This window comes from Malus domestica, chromosome 06 (assembly GCF_042453785.1).
Source record: "Malus domestica chromosome 06, GDT2T_hap1".
Taxonomy (NCBI): Eukaryota; Viridiplantae; Streptophyta; class Magnoliopsida; order Rosales; family Rosaceae; genus Malus; species Malus domestica.
Window position 1 is genome coordinate 16,017,015 of NC_091666.1, and position 21,409 is coordinate 16,038,423.

Here is a 21,409-nt window from a genome sequence, read left to right on the forward strand (position 1 = left end):
ATTGGCTTCGGAGTTCATCGGAACTCCTAAGTTAAGCGAGTAGCGCGAGAGCAATCCCATGATGGATGATCCACTGGGAAGTTCTTGTGTGAGTTCCCAGAAACAAAACCATGAGGGCGTAGTCAAGGCCTAAAGCGGACAATATCGTGCTACAGTGGTGGAGCGGGCCTGGGATGTGGTGGAGCCCGGGTCAGGATGTGACAATTTGGTATTAGAGCCAATTCCTAACCGGATGTGTGCCGACGAGGACGTCGGGCCGCTAAGGGGGTGGATTGTAACATCCCACATCGTTCAAGGAAGTTGATCTTGTAAGCCTTATATATATATGTGTGTGTGTGTGTGTGTGTATATATATATATTCCCATCTCTACCTAGCATGAGGCCTTTTGGGAGCTCACTGGTTTCGGAGTTCATCGGAACTTTGAAGTTAAGCAAGTAGCGTGCGAGAGCAATCCCAGAAGTTCTTGTGTGAGTTCCCAGAAACAAAACCGTGAGAGCGTAGTCAGGACTCAAAACGGACAATATCGTGCTACAGTGGTGGAGCGGGTTAGGATGTGGTGGAGCCCGGATCAGGATGTGACAGGCCTAGCAACGGTGGAACTGCTCTTACTTCCAATTGCTTTTAAGCATTTGATTATTTTTTTTTTAATTAGTGTTTTTAGTGAAAGCTCTTAAAAAATAAATGCTTCTTACAAAGTAATCTCAAACAAGACAAGACATGTTGAGGTGGCATGCATGCATCTGATTACTTGTGCGTTTGGATTTAAAACACAACTCAACTTCTGGGAATCTTTGTGGCAATTCAGATTTCCACAAAATAAATCCCACAATTAACTGTTAGGCTATTGACCAAAACAAACCAAAAAACCAAGACATTGACCTCAACTAAGACTTTTTAAGTCTCACAATGGATCAGTAATAATGTGGTTCAAATTCAACTTTAGCGAAAATCGAACATAAAATCTCTCACTTACAAGTGAAGAGAAATATCAGTAAACCGTAATATTAAGTGACAAGATTTTTATTTCTGCGTGAAACTTGATAGAATGAGGAAACTAAGCAGTATTCGGGGATGATTTGAATGAAGTGGACAGGATGATAAAATATTACATAAGCAGAGATGACTCACTAAGAAATATGTTTTTGACCTCGTCTTGTTTTGATTCATGATTTTTTTATTTATTTTTTTGCATAGGGAAGCTATCACAGCCCGTCCCGAGATTTTCATATCAGGAGTGTGAAATGACGGAAATACCCTTGACGTCACTAAGGTGTGTGTGTGACATGTTTTGGATATTTCATATTTTTCCTAAATTATTGGAAATGTCATTTAAGTTGGATAAAAATATTGAAAAGTTGGATTGTTTGTTTGGTTAGGGATTTAGAGAATGGATGGTGTGGATTGATTTTGGTCACCTATACCCTCACACTTTCCTTCTCTCTATCCCGTGGCTCTCTCTCTCCTCCATCCCGACTCTCTCTCTACACACACCCATACGTACGGACACACCCAAAAATCTTCCAAACTCGACGGATCGAGGCAACCAAGGTATGCATCTTCATCCTTGAGTCATTTTAAGTCGATTGGTACTAGTTTTAGGAAGTGAAACCCTCGGAATCACGTGAAACCCGAACCTATATTTTTTCGTCACTGTTCATGCACTCGTAATATGTTGTGTTTCAGGGAATTCTAAGCTTATAGTGAGCTTAGTGAGGTCCCAAGGAAGCTCGGAGTGCTTCGTTGGAAGGATTTGGACGTCGGGATCACGAGGGTTAAGTTTGGCCGATTTTGTTTGGATTTTTCCGGTGAGATTTCTTGATTTTTAGAGCCTTAAACTAGTCTATTGTGATTCTACATGTTGAGGGCTTTAAATTGATATATTATACGAAGAAAATGGTTGAGAAATGAAGGAGAACGAAGCATTTGAAAATTCCCCAGTTTTCCGGCCGCCGGAAAAACCAGTCCGGCGAACCAAGGTTGGGGATGATGCGCGTGGGGGCGCGTGTCCCCGTGCTTGTCCTGGCGCGTGGGGGCGCGTGGCACATCAAAAAAATAATCTAAAAATATGTCGACGTTCGTGACGTCGAGTAGATCACTGTGGTATATTCATATACCCAAATTGAGCACCGTATGAGAAAGTTATTACGATTATTGGTTAGGTGCTTTAAATAACGTTTTATAGTTTTCGCATTTAGGTGAAAATGTGAATTGACGATCCGACCGTTGGATCGTCACCAAACTTTGATACGTTGTAATACGTAATATTTGAGGATTATTGGAACTTACGGATTGGGAATCCGAGTTACGGATCTTCCAGAATTGGAGTTGTAAGTTCATAAAATAAAATGTTAACCGTCACTTAGTTTTGGAAATTGACGGAGATCCAACCGTTGGATGGTAATGAAATTTCAGGATGTTGTCCTAGAGATATATTGTGGACCTCTGGAAGTTATGGATTTAAAATTTGCGTTGCAGATCTTTCGGATCGAACTGCGTAGTGATGTGTTTTATATAAGTTATATTCTATCGATATGATTTCTGAGGTTGGATTTGATTATTGTTCTAGGCGGCGATCGTCATGACGCCTTGATGTGTTGTGCTAGGGAGTTGTAGGGCGAACTCCAGGTGAGTGGACAGTTTTGTTTTCGTAATACCTATATACTATTGAGTTTTCCCAGAAATTGAATTTAAATGAAAGCATGATTTAAAATGCCATGGATAGATTTATATGAAAAGTATGATTTGAAATGCCATGCATAGAAGTATATGAAAAGCATGAATTGATATATGATGCATATATATATGTGAATTGGTGCTGTGGACGCACAGGTAAGTATCAGGTGAGTTTTATATTATTCATGTGCATTGTTGATGTGTATATTGTGGATAGCTCATAGCCTGCAATCATGGTGTTAGTGCTTATATTATTCATCACACCGCACGCTCGTCTTGAATCCAAGTAGGTGGATGTCGTACAGACCAAGTGAGGGTTCCGACATGCTAGTCGTATAGATTACTAGATGTGATTCCGACTAGTGGGTGACCTTAGATTATGTGCACAGATGATTGATGAGAGAAGCACTAGAGCGTATTATTACACCATTCATGTCGTACAGACTACTTCAGGTAGTTCCGACTTATCTGCAGTGTAGTGCCGTACAGGTCATCGAGGTGACTCCGGTTGGATTGGATGTTGAGCTATAGAATTAACCGTACAGGACCAACTGCAGGGTCTCCGGTTAATTCAACTTTTCACCTGTTACATTGATGCATCCTTTATTTTGTTTTCGAAATTAAAACATGGCATACTTTCGAGTTTTAAAGAAAAATTGATGATTCGAGATTTATGAAAAGTATTATGTTATTATACTATTTTCTGGGAAAAGTATACAGGTTTTACAGTGAGGGGTTAGAATTATTTTTGGCGAAATGTTTTTGAAAAGCTTGGTTTTACTGACCCACTCAATTTTGTTTTTCGCCCCTCCAGGTTCTTGATAGCAGAGTTTTGGTGGCCACGAGGAATCCAACGGTATTCTGACAGAATTCACAAAAGTAGGACTCGCCCTCGAGGGTTTCCATTTTAATAATTGTATTTTAAAAGCTTCCGAATTGTGTAAATGGTTACGTCACTCTCATGTGACGGCCAGCATGCCCTCCTTCGGGACGGGGTGTGTCAGAAGCTTTAAGTTATTTATCATTCATTAAATAAAATAAAACAGCATAGCAACTTACAAATATAATTACTCATGATAATATACATGTGCGCGTTTGTGCGGATACTTTGAATAAACATAAATAAGTAGATAAGAAAAAGAGAAATGCTAAGGAGACACTCTCAAAAGTGGACTCCTAATGAACTTTCTGCCATCAGAGCAAGCTTTGAGATTTTAAAGGCCCTGTGCGAGACTCCAAATAAGACCTTAAAAAGTATAGAATTTTGGTTGATGTGTTTTCTTTTACATTTTAATTTTATGATTATGTATACATTGAGATAAAATAAAAATAAAAATAAAGGGTGTTGTGGTTGGTTAGCTATTTTGCATCCCTATGTTTTTGTGTTCGAAACTCCTTATGTCACATCCCGGCCCGAGTCCATCACTTTCCGGGCCCGTTGCACCACCGTAGCACGATATTGTCCATTTTGGGCTTACCATTCCCTCACGGTTTTGTTTTTGGGAACTCACGAGCAACTTCCTAGTGGGTCACCTATCCTTGGAGTGCTCTGACTTCCTTCTCGCTTAACTTCGGAGTTCCTATGGAACCTGAAGCCAGTGAGCTCCCAAAAGACCTTGTGCTAGGTAGGGATGAGAATATACATTTAAGGATCACTCCCGTGAGTGATGTGGGATGTTACAACAACTCATGCTTTTAAATACCCAAGAAATTAAAATAAAACACAAAATAAATGCCATGCTTTAAATAACAAAAAATAAATAAAATAAAACACAACTCATGCTTTTAAATACCCAAATAATTAAAATAAAACACTAACAAAATAAATTTAAAATAAAGCACAACTCAAGCTTTTTAATACCCAAAAAATTAAAATAAAACACAAAATAAATGACATGCTTAAACACAAAAGAAGTAAAAATAAAACACAAAATAAATGCCATGCTTTAAATAACAAAAAATAAATAAAATAAAACACAACTCATTCTTTTAAATACCCAAATAATTAAAATAAAACACTACTGGGTAGAGTCAAACCCGGTTCATGGTACATAAATAAAACGCAGAAGACAATTGCACTAGGAGAAGAAATTGTTATATCGTCGCAAATTTAAATATATATACCATATATACAAGTAAAATAAAATTGTGTTCCAGGCTCTTCAAATGGGGCCCTATGTGAGGGCACCACTTGCACATCTTTAGGGCCGGTTCTGTCTGTCACCTCATGTTTTTGGCACAATATTTATAATGTTGACATTGAAATTACGTTAAATTGTGACGTAGGAGAAAATCTACAAAGCGTCCCACTTTAAAATATTCTTCTTAATATTTTTTTACGAAAAACAGGTGTGCGGAAATCATTTCCCTCTGCATACAAATAGAGGTGCCAAAGAAATGGACTGGTTAGTTAGAACTGTTTCAATCTGAATTATTTATTGTCGTTTAAGTCTTTTATAAATCCCAATGATGATTAGAGTTGAGTTGAGTTGAGTTGAGTTGGGACTTTTCTTGCTGCTGGGATGTGATTGCAACTGAAAGAGACATGAAATCTTTGCAAACAAAAACTCCAAACTCAATCTACCTACTGTCTTATGCAGCGATCGTAAATTTTAACCCAAACTTGGCAGCAGAATCAGTTAACCTAGAGCCTAGAGCCTAGAAGCAAAGATTTTGATAGTGGTGGCGACCGGGGCACTGGTACGGCGGCAACTGTGGTTCTGGTACAGCAGCATTCAAATATCAAGTTCTATGATACAGTGTATGTGATTATGCTAAGTTTGGTAGTCTGCACACGCACATAATGAGAGAGATATTTGTATACAACCAGTGATAAGGAAGACTAAGAAAGTCGGGCGATAAGCTGGAAAGCCCCAGAAATTTCATCAAATTTCCATATCAAGGGAACGAAAGCTGAATTTTACGGAGTTGAACCAACAAAATCAAACAGACGAGACAGATGAGGTAATAAGTATCAAACAAGTTTTAAATCACATTACATCAATCCACGGCAGATTCGGATGCTAATATTACACGATCAAACTACTCTAGATGTCACAACAGGCTACCGAAGCAGCGCTAGATTACTACCTACGTGGCTAAATTAAATAACACCTCAAACGGGGGAAACCCCCACGACGATACTAGCAGTCAACAAGTTTACAGACAACAAACAAGTACAGGTGAGAGATCCAACAGTTGGGACTAGGGAGCTTAATTGCCAATGTGGTCAGTGACAAACCTCATATTGCAATTAGAAGCACACTCTTCACATTACGCCTCCTGGCAACGATACATTAATGTCAGTCTTGTTTTTTGAATCTGATGGCAGTGAAGACCAATTATCTCCACGGAAAGAAGTTGAGGATGAGAAGTTTGGTTTTGGTTCAGCGCTCGAAATAGGAACAGCCATAGTTGGTGTTGCATTAGAGATGTAATCGTGTTTCTGCTTCTTGGGCTTCTGCTCATGCTGGTTTCCCGATAGAAAACTGCCAACTACAACCTGATTTAATTTAAGAACGAAATCTCAGATCTTGCTTTGTTGTCATTAAAAAGCAGCTCATAACCACCCTGCCTTTTTTTTTTTCCTCATGAAAATGCGGTAGAAATTTGGAAATAGAATAAGCCATACCTGCACAGGACTTGCAGCTACTAACAGACCAGCCACTCCACCACCTACAACACGCCCATCTGGACTTGCCAAAGAAACGCTCATCCCACCTGATCTGCTTCTTGTCCCTCCCGTTTCATTGGGCATAAATGAACCAGACAAAGACAATATCTCGAAACGGCCCTGCAAGAACAAGAATGCAAAGAGAAGAGGACTCCACCTGTGGTTAGCAAAAGAACATTTAACAATATAAAAGAGAGGTAAAAACAAACCGAGCCTGTGGTTTGGGATAGTTAAATGAAAAGCAATCATTAAATCAAGTTATCAGTAAACAGCCTGTGGTTTGGGTTGCATAAGAGGAAAATGTTGAAATTTATGCGATTGAGATGGTAATGAGTTTGACAACAATGGCGGAAAGGCACAATTCTTCCAGACCGACTGTTCCGATACCAAAATTTTGATTAAAGGCATAAGCATTCATCTTCATTTATTATGACAACTCTTGTCAGCACACAGAAGCTAAAATTTTCTTCGATCAATAATATTAGAAGTGTAGAAGATCACTTGGCCCCAAGAAAAGAACAGAACAGTTGGCTCAATATAGGGATTTAACTACACATCGACTAACAGTATAAGCCTCATTGTTCACAGTACAACATGAAAAGTAAATGAAAACAGGTTAACAACGAAAAAGCTCCCTTCTTAAAAGGAGAAATAAAAACCTGATTTAGTCTTTATTGCTTATTTCATTTGCGTGTTCTGTGAGGATTAAGCATTATCAATAACAAAAAAGTCACCAACTTTTTAAGTCTCAAACATTACTCATTCCAAGTAAGGCGGAATCAGAGAATGAGTATACTACTCAATATAATCAGTAATAGAAAAGAGATCAACTACAAAAACTAATTAAATTTACGCTTATGGTACACATAGTAGAAAGTTCTGAGAAAAAAATATCAGATACTAAAAAAATTAGGTTAATAGATTATCCATTCCAGAATACTTCAAAAATGCCACATTACTGATCCAAGGGAAACAGAGATATCATCACAATAAGGGTATGATGCATCACCTCATATGTCAATGTACCACCAGAAGAATCAGGCTGACGAAGAGTCACACTTGAAATAACACCATTGGCAGAGAGCACGCATATAGCTCGAGGACCTTGTTGAGAAAAGGATATAATCTTCATCATGACATCCTAAGACAACCAGAGTTGTTACAGGAAAAGTCAACTGAAGTGTTATAAGTACTGATTGAGAACCAAAAACTCCTTAAAAAGTTACTAAAAGATCTGAACGTGTAAAACAGGCCACCAATTAGTGAAAGAACTAAATAATATCTACCAAAATCTAATATTCAAGGCTATCTACGGCTATTTAACTTGTGTAATGACAAACATAATTATTACAGTCAATTAATTACCTCGCCGGAGTTAACAGTGATGATATGGGGTGTAAAATTAGCACCGACTGAGCATGCAACCCATTCACCTGCGAAACATAGAACAATAACAGGATTAGCCACCTCACAAGGAGCTCTCAACTTTTTCAAAGATTTTTTTACTCATGCACTTTGCATCAAGGTACTTGTTCCATAAATCAAAGGCAAAGTAATGTAGATCAATGCAAGAGCCATAATAAATTCATGGGTTCCATAAATAAATAAACAAATAAAAGTTAACAAAGAGAACTGCGTATCTCAGTGAACAACGACTATGATCAACCACCACAAAACATATTAAGAAAACTTTCTTATTATGCTTACATGCTTTTTTTATATAAGCCAAGACAACTACAAAAAATAAAACTATCACATCCAAGTAATATCATCCAAATACTTCCATCTGCGGCTTGTTGGTGTTATATTAGACTTAAAGAGCTCATTGCAGCCATTTACAAGGGAGGAGTAGTTATGTTACAGTTCCAGTATGATTTTCCAAGCTTCCACAGCTGTGATTGCATAACTTTGTTAATATCTGCAGAAGATGTCATCTTTATACCTTCATAAATTACAGATACAAACACGGACCAACATATGATTTTATGCATCATTTAGCATTGCCATTCACATCAGAAAGAAATCATATGCATTTGCATTCCCATAATTAACTATCACTTGATTCCCTTATAATTTACAATTTATCATGTTTAATTCTGTCCGATAACTACTACACTTACCTGATCAAAAGGTAAATAGAATATTAGTAATGCTTACAGTTAATAAAAGTAATTGAAAACTATTCGTCAGAAGGATTCAATTATTCCTGTAGTGCAAAGCTAATTATTTATAAAAATTAAGTTCAGTACACCATTATGCTAAATCAACATTTCCAGCATTCAATTCAATCTATCTTCTTGTATAATTCAGCATAACTATTCTTATATCGAGAAGAGAAGAAAAGAAAGCCAGAATAATTGCTGAGAAGCAGATTTCCAGCGTACTAAAGCAATAATGTAATGACCTAGGATTCTTGTACAAGTGGAAGAGTAAACACTAGTACATTATCCGAAAGGATAAAGAAAAATAATGATAGAGAGTAATGATGCATTGATGAAATTAATTCACTGAAAGTATTGCCAAAATGTTAAATGTCAGTCCCAAATTAATTTGAAAAATACAATATAATCTGAATATAAAAACTAAATAAAAAATAAAAACGGAATAATTATCTTGTCAAATTTAACAGCCAAATTTTACTCAAATTCCAAATAACACATCTCTGCAGATGATTGGTAGCTGGGATTTCGAATTTTTATGCAGACATTCATGCATTGCAGCCAGCAGATGACAACACAAGCACGTGTCGATCACAGCAAAGATTCCACCATTCATGTTGTAGAAAATCATTCAGAATACTATGAGAGCTGACTGACTGCAATCTAGATGTAGTCGAACAACGAAGACCAATAGTAACTAACTACGATTACATTCTGAGAAACCTATGAAACAACAAAATAAAACCAGAATTAGATCTTCAAAAGGATGAGGTTGTTATTGTTTCCTAGTTTAGATCTGTCAGCAAGTTGAAGACATGTTTCAGTTCCATGTCTGTTCACCATCACTTGCAGACTTTTGCATGTACATAAATTGGGACCTAGCATCATTTTCTTCCTCAAAAAGGTGAGAGAGAGGTGCCCTTCCAAAGGGCAGCCAGAACAAGAAGATTCCTTCATTCCCATACCACCAACCCACAAAAACACTCATCTTTTCAGAACCACCACCCACACACACCAAGATCTCAAATGAGAAGGGCATCCAATCAGAGGTCCCACATCTACCCAACAAGCATCTCATAAACCCCAAATCTACACCCTCTAATTAGAGTAAATCTCACCCAATCCAACATAGAAACAACACAAAACCAACCTTAAAAATCTCGACTTTAGCTAAAAAAACAAGCATAAAATCACTCAAACTCAAAAAAAGGGTATGTCCAAAAAAATTGTTCTTTCACTACCTAAATTCTCCACCTCGTACTTGGTTTTGCTCACTGAGCTTGGCTTCACTTTCCCACGCTTCTCCGCCGAGAAATCGATCACCGGCGGCGGCGGCGGTGCAGAGGACGATATGGGCTTCGGTGACAGAGCCATGGTGACACTCCCGTCCGGTCCATACTTCCTTGGCCTCCCTCTCTTCTTCTTCATCGGCATAGACCCTGCCGCCGCCTGTGGCGGAGCAACCGGCGCCTGAGGTGTTGATCCGGCGTTGTGGGTCGGGTTTTCGGACCTTGGAGCGACATGGTAGTCTGATGGAGCATCTGATCCCACAACTGTAACCCCACTACTATTCACACCTTCCCTACCCTCCATAGTTAACACTTAAACCCCCAAAAATTGTATCTTTCGAGCTTTTTAACAAAAACCCATTTTTACTTTACTAATCTAAAATAGCTCACTGATTCAAATTTTGAAAAACAGAACCAGAAAATATACTCGGAACAGAAACCCAGATGAAGAAAAAAAAATTAAATAAAAACAACAGACCGTGAAGCTTCCTTCCTGAGCTTTGAACACAGAAAAAAATAAAAACTACCAGAAAAAAAAAAAACAATTACAGGGGAAAAAAATTAGCTGCAAAAGTCTGAAGGTTTAGTTTTACTCAAAGCTCTTTTATTTAAAAAGCAAGGTTGCCTTGAAAAAAAGAGCTAAAAGAAAAAAAAAAATTTGGATTTTATTCGTACAGTGAGAGGAAAAAGATTTGATCTTTTGAGCTCTTTGATTTTCTGGTTTTGTGAATTGAATGGGAAAATGTTGAGATAATAGTAAGAAAGCTTGTTTTATGTTTTTCAGCTTGTTGGGTGCCTAACTTTCCTAAGACTGTCCGAATTGAGATTAAAAAAATGAAATGAAAAATAAAAAAAAGGGAGAAAATATTAAATTAAATGGGCATTTTGAATATGTAATGATTTATTTAGAATATTAATTTTTTTTGTTATGGTTGGAATCCGGTGAGAAATAATATTATAAAATAAAAAATGGTAGTGGGTAGGGGATTTTCTTATTCTTCCTTTTTTTAAGCATATATTTTGCTTGAAATATGGGCAAAAGTGAAATGTAGTAATAATTGTTGTTATTATTTTTATAGTTGTTTTAGGTGAATGGAAAAGTAAAATTAGGTTGCCAAGGCATGAAGAAAGAAACTGTCTAGAAAAGGGAAAAAGATGGGGTGGGGTGGGGTGGGCTTCTGCAGACATCAACTTTTTGAGTTATGGCAAGAAAAATCTGGTAGAAGTGAGAAAATATATAAAAAAAAAATTACAAATAAATAAGTAAATATCATAAGGGGATAAGATGAAAATCTCATTCATTTTCATTCAAGCATTCCACATACTTTTGCTGCCTCCACATTTTCATTCACCATCATCGATAATGAAACAGAGTAAATAACACATGTCACTCAATACGATTTGATGATATTCCTTTTCATTTGTAAGTAAGAGATTTTAAGTTCGAATTTCATAGATGACAATTCAATACCAAATTAGGTTGCCTATAATGTAGTTTAACCGAACTCCCTCCTTCTTTTAGTGTAAAATATATTGTTATACTCAAAATAATAAATAAACAGAACACTATGTGTGGATGCAAATTTCTTCCTCCTTGATCTTGGACAAAATTGCACCTACAAAACAATTAACATCTTTGGTTAAGGCCAAAAGCCTCACACGCCCACGATGAATGGGGGGGCTTTGATCGAATAACCTCCAATGCCAAAGTTAGAATTTAGAGAGAAAAGTGTTTGGAGAGTTTTTGAGAGTTTTTGAGAGTTTTGCAAGAGTGTTGGAACCTATGTTTTTAGAGAAAATGAGGTTGAATATATAGAGCATGGCCGGCCCCCTTGGGAAAGTGTTGGAACATAGGTTTTTAGAGAAAATGAGGTTGAATATATAGAGCATGGCTGGCATGACACACCCCGATCCTAGAATCAAGGCGTGCTGGCCGTCACGTGAGCGTGACGTAACCAAAAGTGCGATGCGGAAGCAAAAGATAAGAGAAATACGAAGGAATAAAAACCAACTACTAGCAATAATATCCAACTAGCATGCTAGAGTAAGTTTAAGTGTGAAACACACATATTCAGAGCATAAGTACTAGGTGCAGTCAAGTAGGAACATTACTAAATTACAACACCAGAAGGTGAGTCCTACATTTATGTAGTCTGTCAGAATGTCGTGGGAATCCTCGTGAGCCACCACACCGCTAACTAGAACCTGGAGGGGCGCAAAAAAAAAAATTGAGTGGGTCAGTAAAACAAAGCTTTTTGAAAACACTTCATTTAATAACATTTATAACCCATCGCTGTAAAACCTGTATACTTTCCCATAAAATAACATAATATGCATATAATTCTTCAAATATTTCAAATCACCAATCTTTATCAAAAACCAGAAAGTATGCCATGCTATAAGCGTCAATAACAGAATAAGGATGCAACATTATAACAGGTGAAATAAGGAATCAACTGGAGACCCTGCAGTTGGTCCTGTACGGTTAATTCTATAGCTCAATATCCAATCCAACCGGAGTCACCAACGGTGACCTGTACGGCACTACTCTCCACATAAATCGGAACTACCTGAAGTAGTCTGTACGACAAGAATGGTGTAACAATACAGTATAGTGCTTCTCTCATCAACAGTTGTATAATAATCTAAAGTCACATACAAGTCGGAACCACCTCTCATGGTTTGTACGACATGTCGAAACCCTCTAATGGTATGTACGACATGCACCTACTTGGATCCAAGGTGAGTGTGTGGTGTGGGGTGAAATATAAGCACTAACACTAGGGGTGCAGGTTTGAGCTTTCAATACAATTCACATCACAATAAATCACATGATTAACAAAAAACTCACCTGATACTCACATGTGCGTCCATAGCACCATTTAACATATATATGCAATAATTACCAATTCATATATTTCATATATATGTATGCATGGCATTTTAAAACATATTTTCATTTAAATTCAATTTATGGGAAAAATCAATAGTATATAGATAAATATAGAAAATACTGCCCACTCACTGGTAAGTCGAAGGGTCGTAACCCCCGTGACGTCCTTGAATGCGCTCGTCCTCGGGATAGGTATCACTTATATGCGAAACAACTATAAAAACGTTATTTAAAGCACATAACCGACAATACGTAATAACTTCTCATACGATGCTCAAATTAGGTATATGAATATACCACAGTGACCTACTCGACGTCACGGACGTCGAGGTATTTTTTTTAAAAAAAATAAAATGCTGCACGCACCCCCACGCGCTGGGATAGGCATGGGTCTACGCGCCCCCCACGCGTGTCATCTCCTTCCTCCAGACGCCGGAAAAACTCGCCAGCGCCGGAAACTGGGCAAACCTGTAATCGTCTTTTTCTCGCTTGATTCTCAACTATTTTCCATGAAATTTTCACCAAAACTTCACAAATTACGAGAGGAAAAAGGCTATACCTTTAAAAACTTCCAAATCCTTTGAAATCACGTCGGGAAATTTCACCAAAACCGTCCACCTTCGAACCTTGTGATGCCAAAGTCCAAAACCTTCAAACGAACATCCCCGAGTTTCGTGAGAACCTTCTAAAGCTCACTGTGGGCTTGGATTGTCCTAAAAACCAACCATTACAAAGTTCATGAATAGTACTCAAATCAGACCTCTAGTTTTCAACGTGAAATCGAAAGGTTTCTTACATGAAATGGGTATGGGTGAGTTCATAGGGTCCTCACAAGCACAATGGTGCCTTCAAAACCTTCGATCCGTGCTTGGAGGCTCGATGGTACTCACCCGTACGGTTTGAAAGGAGAGAGATACTGAGAGGGAAGAGAGAGACACGGGATAGGAGAGAAAGAGTGATAGGGAGTTGTGTGGTCCAAAAAGCCACCAACCAAAACTAAGAAGGATCTTAGTTCTAATTGGTTCCAAAGATCCTGAAATTAAACCAAACGTAAGTCACACCCCAAATAACGTCCGAGGGTAATTCTATCATTTCACATTTCCCGATGAAAATTTCGTTCTCGAAATTCAGACAACCACTCACTCCACTTAATACTCATAAAACAACCTTGGATACATCTCTCTTATTTGATATTCTGTCTCCCAAGTAGCTTCTTCCACTGAGTGGTTCCTCCACAATACTTTTACCAAGCTCACTGTCTTATTCCTTAGAACCTTGTCTTTCCAATCCAAGATAGTCACTAGTGCCTCATCATACGTCAAATCCGGATTAATCTCCAAGGGTTGAAGAGGAATCACATGTGAAGGATCTGAAACATAATGTCGAAGCATCGAGACATGAAATACATTATATATCTTAGATAACTCTGGAGGCAACTCCAATCTGTAAGCAACTTCACCAATCCTTTCAGTGATTTCATAAGGTCCTATGTACCTAGGACTTAGCTTGCCTTTCTTTCCAAACCGTACTACACCTCTCCAAGGTGACAATTTCAAGCATACCAAATTACCCACATCATATACTCGATCAGTAGCATGTCTATCTGCTAAACTCTTTTGTCGATCCTGGGCTGCCTTCAGGTTAGACTTAATCACCTGAACATTTTGAGTAGTCTCATCCACAATCTCTGGGCCCTCTAGCACTCTTTCGCCAACCTCTGACCAACACAATGGCGTACGACAAACTCTACCATAAAGTGCCTCAAATGATGACATACCAATGCTCGAATGAAAACTATTATTGTAGGAAAATTCCATTAAGTCTAGGCAATCATGCCAAGAATCACCAAACTGTAACACTGAAGATCTCAACATATCCTCTAACGTCTGAATAGTGCTCTCCGATTGTCCATCTGTTTGAGGATGATAAGCAGTGCTGTAAAGCAGTTTCGTACCAATAGCTTCCTGAAAAGCTATCCAAAACTTAGAAGTAAATCTTGGATCTCGATCAGAAATAATATTCACTGGAACTCCATGATACTTCACAATCTTCGTGATGAACAACTTAGCCAATTTATTCAGGGGATACTTTTCCCTCACTGGAATGAAGTGTGCTGACTTGGTAAGTCGATCTACAATCACCCAAACGCCATCAAATCCATTATGTGTACGTGGAAGCTTATACACAAAATCCATAGTTATATTTTCCCATTTCCATTGAGGAACTGGAAGTGGTTGCATCCGCCCAAAAGGTTTCTTTCTTTCAGCTTTGACTTGCTAACAAACAATACACCTACTTACATAATCTACAATTTCCCTTTTCATACCCGGCCAATAATAAAATGGTTGAATGGTATGGTACATCTTAGTTCCTCCTGGATGCATCGCATAAGCTGAACAATGTGCTTCATCCAAAATTTTCTTATTTAATTCCTCATTATTCGGCACATACATTATGTTCTCCTGCATAAGCATGCCATCCGATTCTCGAATCCTGAGGTCTTTCTTTTTCCCTTCATTTCTCAATTGGATCCTCTCTTGGATCTCTTCATCAACCATCTGAGCTTTAAGTACACGATCGACTAAAACTGGCCTGACTTGGAAACTAGCAAGAAAAGCTTCTCTTCGTTCTTCGATCTCCAACTTTACTCCAGTAGTTCTCAAATCTGCAAGAAGAGGAACATGGCAAGCATACAAAGCATTAAGTCGACCTTGAGGTTTTCTACTTAGTGCATCAGCTACCGCATTTGCACAACCCGGATGATACTCAATAGTGTAGTCATAATCACTTAGTAACTCCATCCACCTTCGTTGACGAAGATTAAGATCATGCTGAGTAAAAAGATATTGAAGACTCTTATGATCTGTGAAGATCTTACATTTCTCACCATAGAGATAATGTCTCCAAATCTTCAAAGCAAAGACAATGGCTGCCAACTCAAGATCGTGAGTAGGATAATTCCTTTCATGAATCTTCAACTGTCGAGAAGCATAGGCGATCACTCTATTATGCTGCATCAAAACACATCCCAAACCATTCAAAGAAGCATCACTGTAAATCTCAAAGTTACCGTTATCATCAGGAAGTACCAATACTGGAGCATGAGTGAGGCAATATTTCAGCTACTGGAAACTTTGCTCACAATTCTCGTCCCACTCGAACTTAACATCCTTCCTAGTTAACTTCGTTAGTGCTAAAGCAATCATAGAAAAATCTTGAACAAACCGTCGATAATAACCTGCTAAACCAAGAAAACTCCGCACCTCAGTGACGGTTCGTAGCTGTTCCCAATTCTCCACTGCTGCAATCTTTTGAGGATTAACTTGAATTCCTTGTGCCGATACTACATGTCCCAAAAATGTCACTTGATTCAACCAAAACTGGCATTTGCTAAACTTGGCATATAACCGATGCTCTCTCAATTTCTTTAATACCAAGTTAAGATGTCGAATATGATATGCTTTCGACTTAGAGTATACCAGAATATCATCAATAAAAACAATGACAAACCTATCAAGATATTGCTGGAATACTTCATTCATTTGCCTCATGAAAGCTGCTGGTGCATTACTCAATCCAAATGGCATCACCAACAACTCATAATGTCGATAATGGGTCCTGAAAGCCGTTTTAGGTACATCTTCATCTTTAAACTTCAACTGATAATAGCCAGATCTCAAATCAATCTTAGAGAACACACATGCACCCTTGAGTTGATCAAACAAATCATCGATATGAGGTAATGGATAACGGTTTTTAATCGTTACCCGATTCAATTGCTTGTAATCAATACATAATCTTAAAGTTCCATCTTTCTTTCTTACAAACAATACCGGAGCTCCCCAAGGTGAAGTACTAGGTTGAATGAAGCCTTTATCAGTTAATTCCTGTAACTGTATTTTCAATTCTCTCAATTCAGCTGCCATTTTATATGGAGTCAAAGATATAGGATCCGTACCTGGAAGCAAATCAATAGAAAACTCCACATCTCTGTCTGGCGACCATCCAGGAAATCATCTGGGAATACATCAGGATAGTGCCTGACTACTCCAACTTCCTCCACACTACTAGGAACAACATCATTTAACACCACATGTGCTAAGTATCCTTGACAACCTTTCGATAACAACTTCTTTGCTCTCATGGCAGAAATAACACCATGTCTCACCCCACTTCTTTCACCCACAAAAGTAACCTTTGGTAGTCCAGGACGAAGAAAAGTAACTGATTTCCTGTAACAATCTATATGGGCACAATTATAATGCAACCAATCTGCCCCTAAAATCACATCAAAATCCACAATGTCTAACGGGATAAGATTAGCTGGCATAACCACACCATCTACCATCACTGGACACCCTGGATAAACACTATCAACATAACATTTGTCCCCTCTAGGCATAGCAAACTCTAAATCAAATCCTAGAGATGTAGGGTGAGGTCGTGTCATTTGAACAAATGTATGAGAAATCATAGAATGGGTAGCACCACAATTAATCAAAACTCTAGCAAAGTGACCAAGAATATTTAACGTACCCATAATCATGTCCAGATGATTCTGAGCATCTTGCAGTGTGATATGATTAATACGTCCCTGGGCTTGCTGTCATCCTCCACGACCTCTATTACCTTGATTACCTCGTCCATGAGAAGTACGTCCCTGTCCTGTCTGGCTAAATTGCCTAGATGGTCCTGCATTACTAGTAGCAACCTCTCCCTATCGGGGCTAACCTCGCTTATACCATTGAGATCCACTAGCTGGTATGGAAGGATATGAAGTATAACCTCTAGGATCTTAGGAATACCCAGTCTGAAAATAAGGATCCTGAGAATACTGATACTGTCAGGAAGCATAGGGAGCAGCATCACCCTGATAGTGGTAAGCACCACCACGACCCATCTAACCATAACTGCCTGACCAAAGTTCTGCTGAATCAGCGCTGGAGGTGGCATAGCAGACTGCTGAAAGCTCTACTGACTCTAGGGACACTGAGCAGCTCTATATCCCATCTGTCCACAAGTGTAGCAACCACCACCACTTCTCCTACACTCTCCATGATGTCTGAAATTACAACGACGGCATAACGGAGCACCAGCACCACCAAAGTCTCTCTGCTTCTGAAACCTGGGTCCACCAGTAAACCTTCCACCTCTTCTCGGGCCTGTCACACTAAATCCTCTGCTGGAAGAACTCGAGTTCGCTCCACTTCTCTTGAAATTCTGTGTCTTATGGGGTCCTTGAGTGGAGATACCTTTACCCCTATCATCTTTCTTCTGATTATCATTCTTATCTTCATCATCCTCACTATTACTAGGAAGGTTGTTGGAATCCTTCATCCGAACTAAAATCTCAGAAAACTCTTGATAAGTGGTGCAAGGAATCGCACTAGCAAATGTCTGCCATTTCCTCTTAGTTCCCAACTTAAAACGGCAAAGCATCTCTACCTGATTACCAGCTGTATTAGGATCATAGCGAGATAAGTCTGTAAACTTCCTGTAATCTCATGCGCCGACATATTCTTTTGCTTCAATTGAGTGAACTCCTGCTTCTTACAATCAATGTACTCCGGAGGAACAAATGTTTTCTTAAAATTCTCTTTGAATACTTCCCAATTAGCTGCCTCTTCAGGTGACATAAACTGAGTTTGATTTACCCACCAAGCTGCTGGCTCTCATCCTAAAAACCAAGTAGTGGTCTCAACCCATCTACTAGCAGGAAGATTCCCTAGACTTTGCATCACCTGAAAAGCCTTCTCAATATGGTCTAACCACTTTTCTGCCCCTTCATGACCCTCATTACCCATGAAGCGGTCTAATTTTAGATTATACATAGTCTCCAGGGGTGTTCTCTGAGGAGGAGGAGGAGGAATTGCATTTTGAAAGGCATGGGCCATCGCTTCCCCTAATTGAGTTATATCAGGGAAATTAGGCTCAGAAGTACGACGTGATTCCCTACGAGGCAGCATAGTTGTGACAGAAGACACCAAAAGATCATTAGAGCATTAACAATTTATACAGCACTGCAAACCTAGGCTTTGATACCAAACTGACACACCCCGATCCTAGAATCAAGGCGTGCTGGCCGTCATGTGAGCGTGACATAACCAAAAGTGCGATGCAGAAGCAAAAGATAAGAGAAATACGAAGGAATAAAAACCAACTACTAGCAATAATATCCAACTAGCATGCTAGAGTAAGTTTAAGTGTGAAACACACATATTCAGAGCATAAGTACTAGGTGCAGTCAAGTAGGAACATTACTAAATTACAACACCCGAAGGTGAGTCCTACATTTATGTAGTCTATCAGAATGCCGTGGGAATCCTCGTGAGCCACCACACCACTAACTAGAACCTGGAGGGGCGCAAAACAAAATTGAGTGGGTCAGTAAAACAAAGTTTTTTGAAAACACTTCATTTAATAACATTTCTAACCCCTCGCTGTAAAACCTGTATACTTTCCCAGAAAATAACATAATATGCATATAATTCTTCAAATATCTCAAATCATCAATCTTTATCAAAAACCAGAAAGTATGATATGCTATAAGCGTCAAGTACAGAATAAGGATGCAACATTACAACAGGTGAAATAAGCAATCAATCGGAGACCCTGCAGTTGGTCATGTACTGTTAATTCTATAGCTCAATATCCAATCCAACCGGAGTCACCAACGACGACTTGTACGGCACTACTCTGCACATAAATCGGAACTACTTGAAGTAGTCTGTACGACAAGAATGGTGTAACAATACGCTCTAGTGCTTCTCTCATCAACAACTGTATAAGAATCTAAGGTCACATACAAGTCGTAACCACCTCTCATGGTCTGTACGACATGTCGGAACCCTCTAATGGTCTGTACGACATGCACTTACTTGGATCCAAGGTGAGCGTGTGGTGCAGGGTGAAATATAAGCACAACACCAGGGGTGCAGGTTTGAGCTTTCAATACAATTCACATCACAATAAATCACATGATTAACCTGATACTCACCTGTGCGTCCACATCACCATTTAACATATATATGCAACAATTACCAATTCATATATTTCATATATATGTATGCATGGCATTTTAAAACATATTTTCATTTAAATTCAATTTCTGGGAAAAATCAATAGTATATAGGTAAATACAAAAAATATTGCCCATTCACTAGTAAGTCGAAGGGTCGTAACCCCCGTGACGTCTTTGAATGCGCTCGTCCTCGGGATAGGTATCACCTATATGCAAGACAACTATAAAAACGTTATTTAAAGCACATAACCAACAGTGATTCCCTATAACTTCTCATACGATACTCAAATTGGGTATATGAATATACCACAGTGACCTACTCGACGCCAGGGGTGTCGAGGTATTTTTTAAAAAAAAATTCGAGGCTGCACACGTCCCCACGCGCCGGGATAGGCACGGGTCTACGCGCCCCCCACGTGCGTCATCTTCTTCCTTCAGACGCTGGAAAAACTCGTCGGCCCCGGAAATTGGGTAGACCTGTAATCGTCATTTTCTCGTTCGATTCTCAACCATTTTCCATGAAATTTTCACCAAAACTTCACAAATTACGAGAGGAAGAAGGCTATACCTTTAAAAACTTCCAAATCTTTTGAAATCACGTTGGGAAATTTCACCAAAACCAGCCACCTTCGAACCTTGTGATCCCAACTTCCAAAACCTTCAAACGAACGTCCCCAAGCTTCGTGAGAACCTCCTAAAGCTCACTGTGGGCTTGGATTGTCCTAAAAACCAACCATTACAAAGTTCATGAATAGTACTCAAATCGGACCTCGAGTTTTCAACGTGAAATCGAAAGGTTTCTTACCTGAAATGGGTATGGGTGAGTTCGTAAGGTCCTTACGAGCACAATGGTGCCTTCAAAACGTTCGATCTATGCTTGGAGGCTCGATGGTGAGTGTGTACGTACGATTCGAAAGGAAAGAGATACTGAGAGGGAAGAGAAAGACACGGGATATAAGAGAGAGAGTGATAGGGAGTTGTGTGGTCCAAAAAGCCACCAACCAAAACTAAGAAGGATCTTAGTTCTAATTGGTTCCAAAGATCCCGAAATTAAACCAAATGTAAGTTGCACCCCAAATAACATCTGAAGGGTAATTCTGTCATTTCACATTTCCCGATGAAAATCTCAGGACGGGCTGTGACACGGCCCCCTTGGGAGGGTGGGTGGCATGCCTCTTGTGTATTTTTTGGGTGCAATTGGTGATTTAATTGGCAATAAATGGATTGATTAGGTAATAAATCCATTAATTAGCCAATTAACATAATTTAAAAGGAATGTTTTGGAGGTTATGGAATAATTACCTTGTGGAGAATATAGGGTGAGGATGGATGAAATAATTTTGAATTTGTTACCTATTTTGGGCATTTTTGACTTGGTTGAAGGATGATTGCCCGCTGCTCGCGCATAGGAATCCCAATATGCCTCAAGGGTATTTTTGTCCTTTTCTATCCAAAATCCACGTGTCGCCTCTCGATTATTTTTGGCTCCACAAATGCCCCCATACATGTTGGGCTGCTCGCAGAAAAGGGCAACCTGTGTAGAGATTTTCTTGATTTAGGAAACTTTGGATTGTTTCCTACTTTGATATAGATTCTCTCTTTAACAGGAAATTAGATACTTCTAGGAAATGGAAATAAACTCCTCTCAAAGCTTATTTAAGTCCACCTTAAGTGGGTTATTAAATACACTTTAGAGAGAC

At 38.8% G+C, this 21,409-nt stretch overlaps 1 protein-coding gene and 1 long non-coding RNA gene across 2 annotated transcripts; one reads left to right on the forward strand and one right to left on the reverse strand.

Annotated features, from left to right (window-relative positions):
- The first annotated feature begins 1,394 nt into the window (after positions 1 to 1,394).
- On the forward strand, positions 1,395 to 3,754 carry LOC139196674 (uncharacterized). Its single transcript, XR_011581773.1, has 4 exons — positions 1,395 to 1,549; positions 1,685 to 1,806; positions 2,568 to 2,626; positions 3,489 to 3,754. It is a non-coding gene; the product is annotated as an uncharacterized lncRNA (long non-coding RNA).
- Positions 3,755 to 5,634: 1,880 nt separating this feature from the next.
- On the reverse strand, positions 5,635 to 10,842 carry LOC103405981 (AT-hook motif nuclear-localized protein 1-like). Its single transcript, XM_029104581.2, has 5 exons — positions 9,748 to 10,842; positions 7,713 to 7,780; positions 7,357 to 7,488; positions 6,306 to 6,467; positions 5,635 to 6,176 (listed from the first exon to the last, which is right to left on the reverse strand). The coding sequence occupies exons 1-5, from the start codon at positions 10,097 to 10,099 to the stop codon at positions 5,943 to 5,945; spliced, it is 948 nt and encodes a 315-aa protein (XP_028960414.1). The 5' UTR covers positions 10,100 to 10,842; the 3' UTR covers positions 5,635 to 5,942.
- Between the last annotated feature and the right edge of the window lie 10,567 nt (positions 10,843 to 21,409).

Coding starts and splice junctions, on each gene's coding strand:
- LOC103405981 (XM_029104581.2), bottom strand. CDS start 10,099: ATGGAGGGTAGGGAAGGTGTGAATAGTAGTGGGGTTACAGTTGTGGGA. Junction 7,489..7,712: donor TCACTGTTAACTCCGGCGAG/GTAATTAATTGA, acceptor TGGTTGTCTTAG/GATGTCATGATGAAGATTAT. Junction 6,177..6,305: donor TAGCTGCAAGTCCTGTGCAG/GTATGGCTTATT, acceptor AAATTAAATCAG/GTTGTAGTTGGCAGTTTTCT.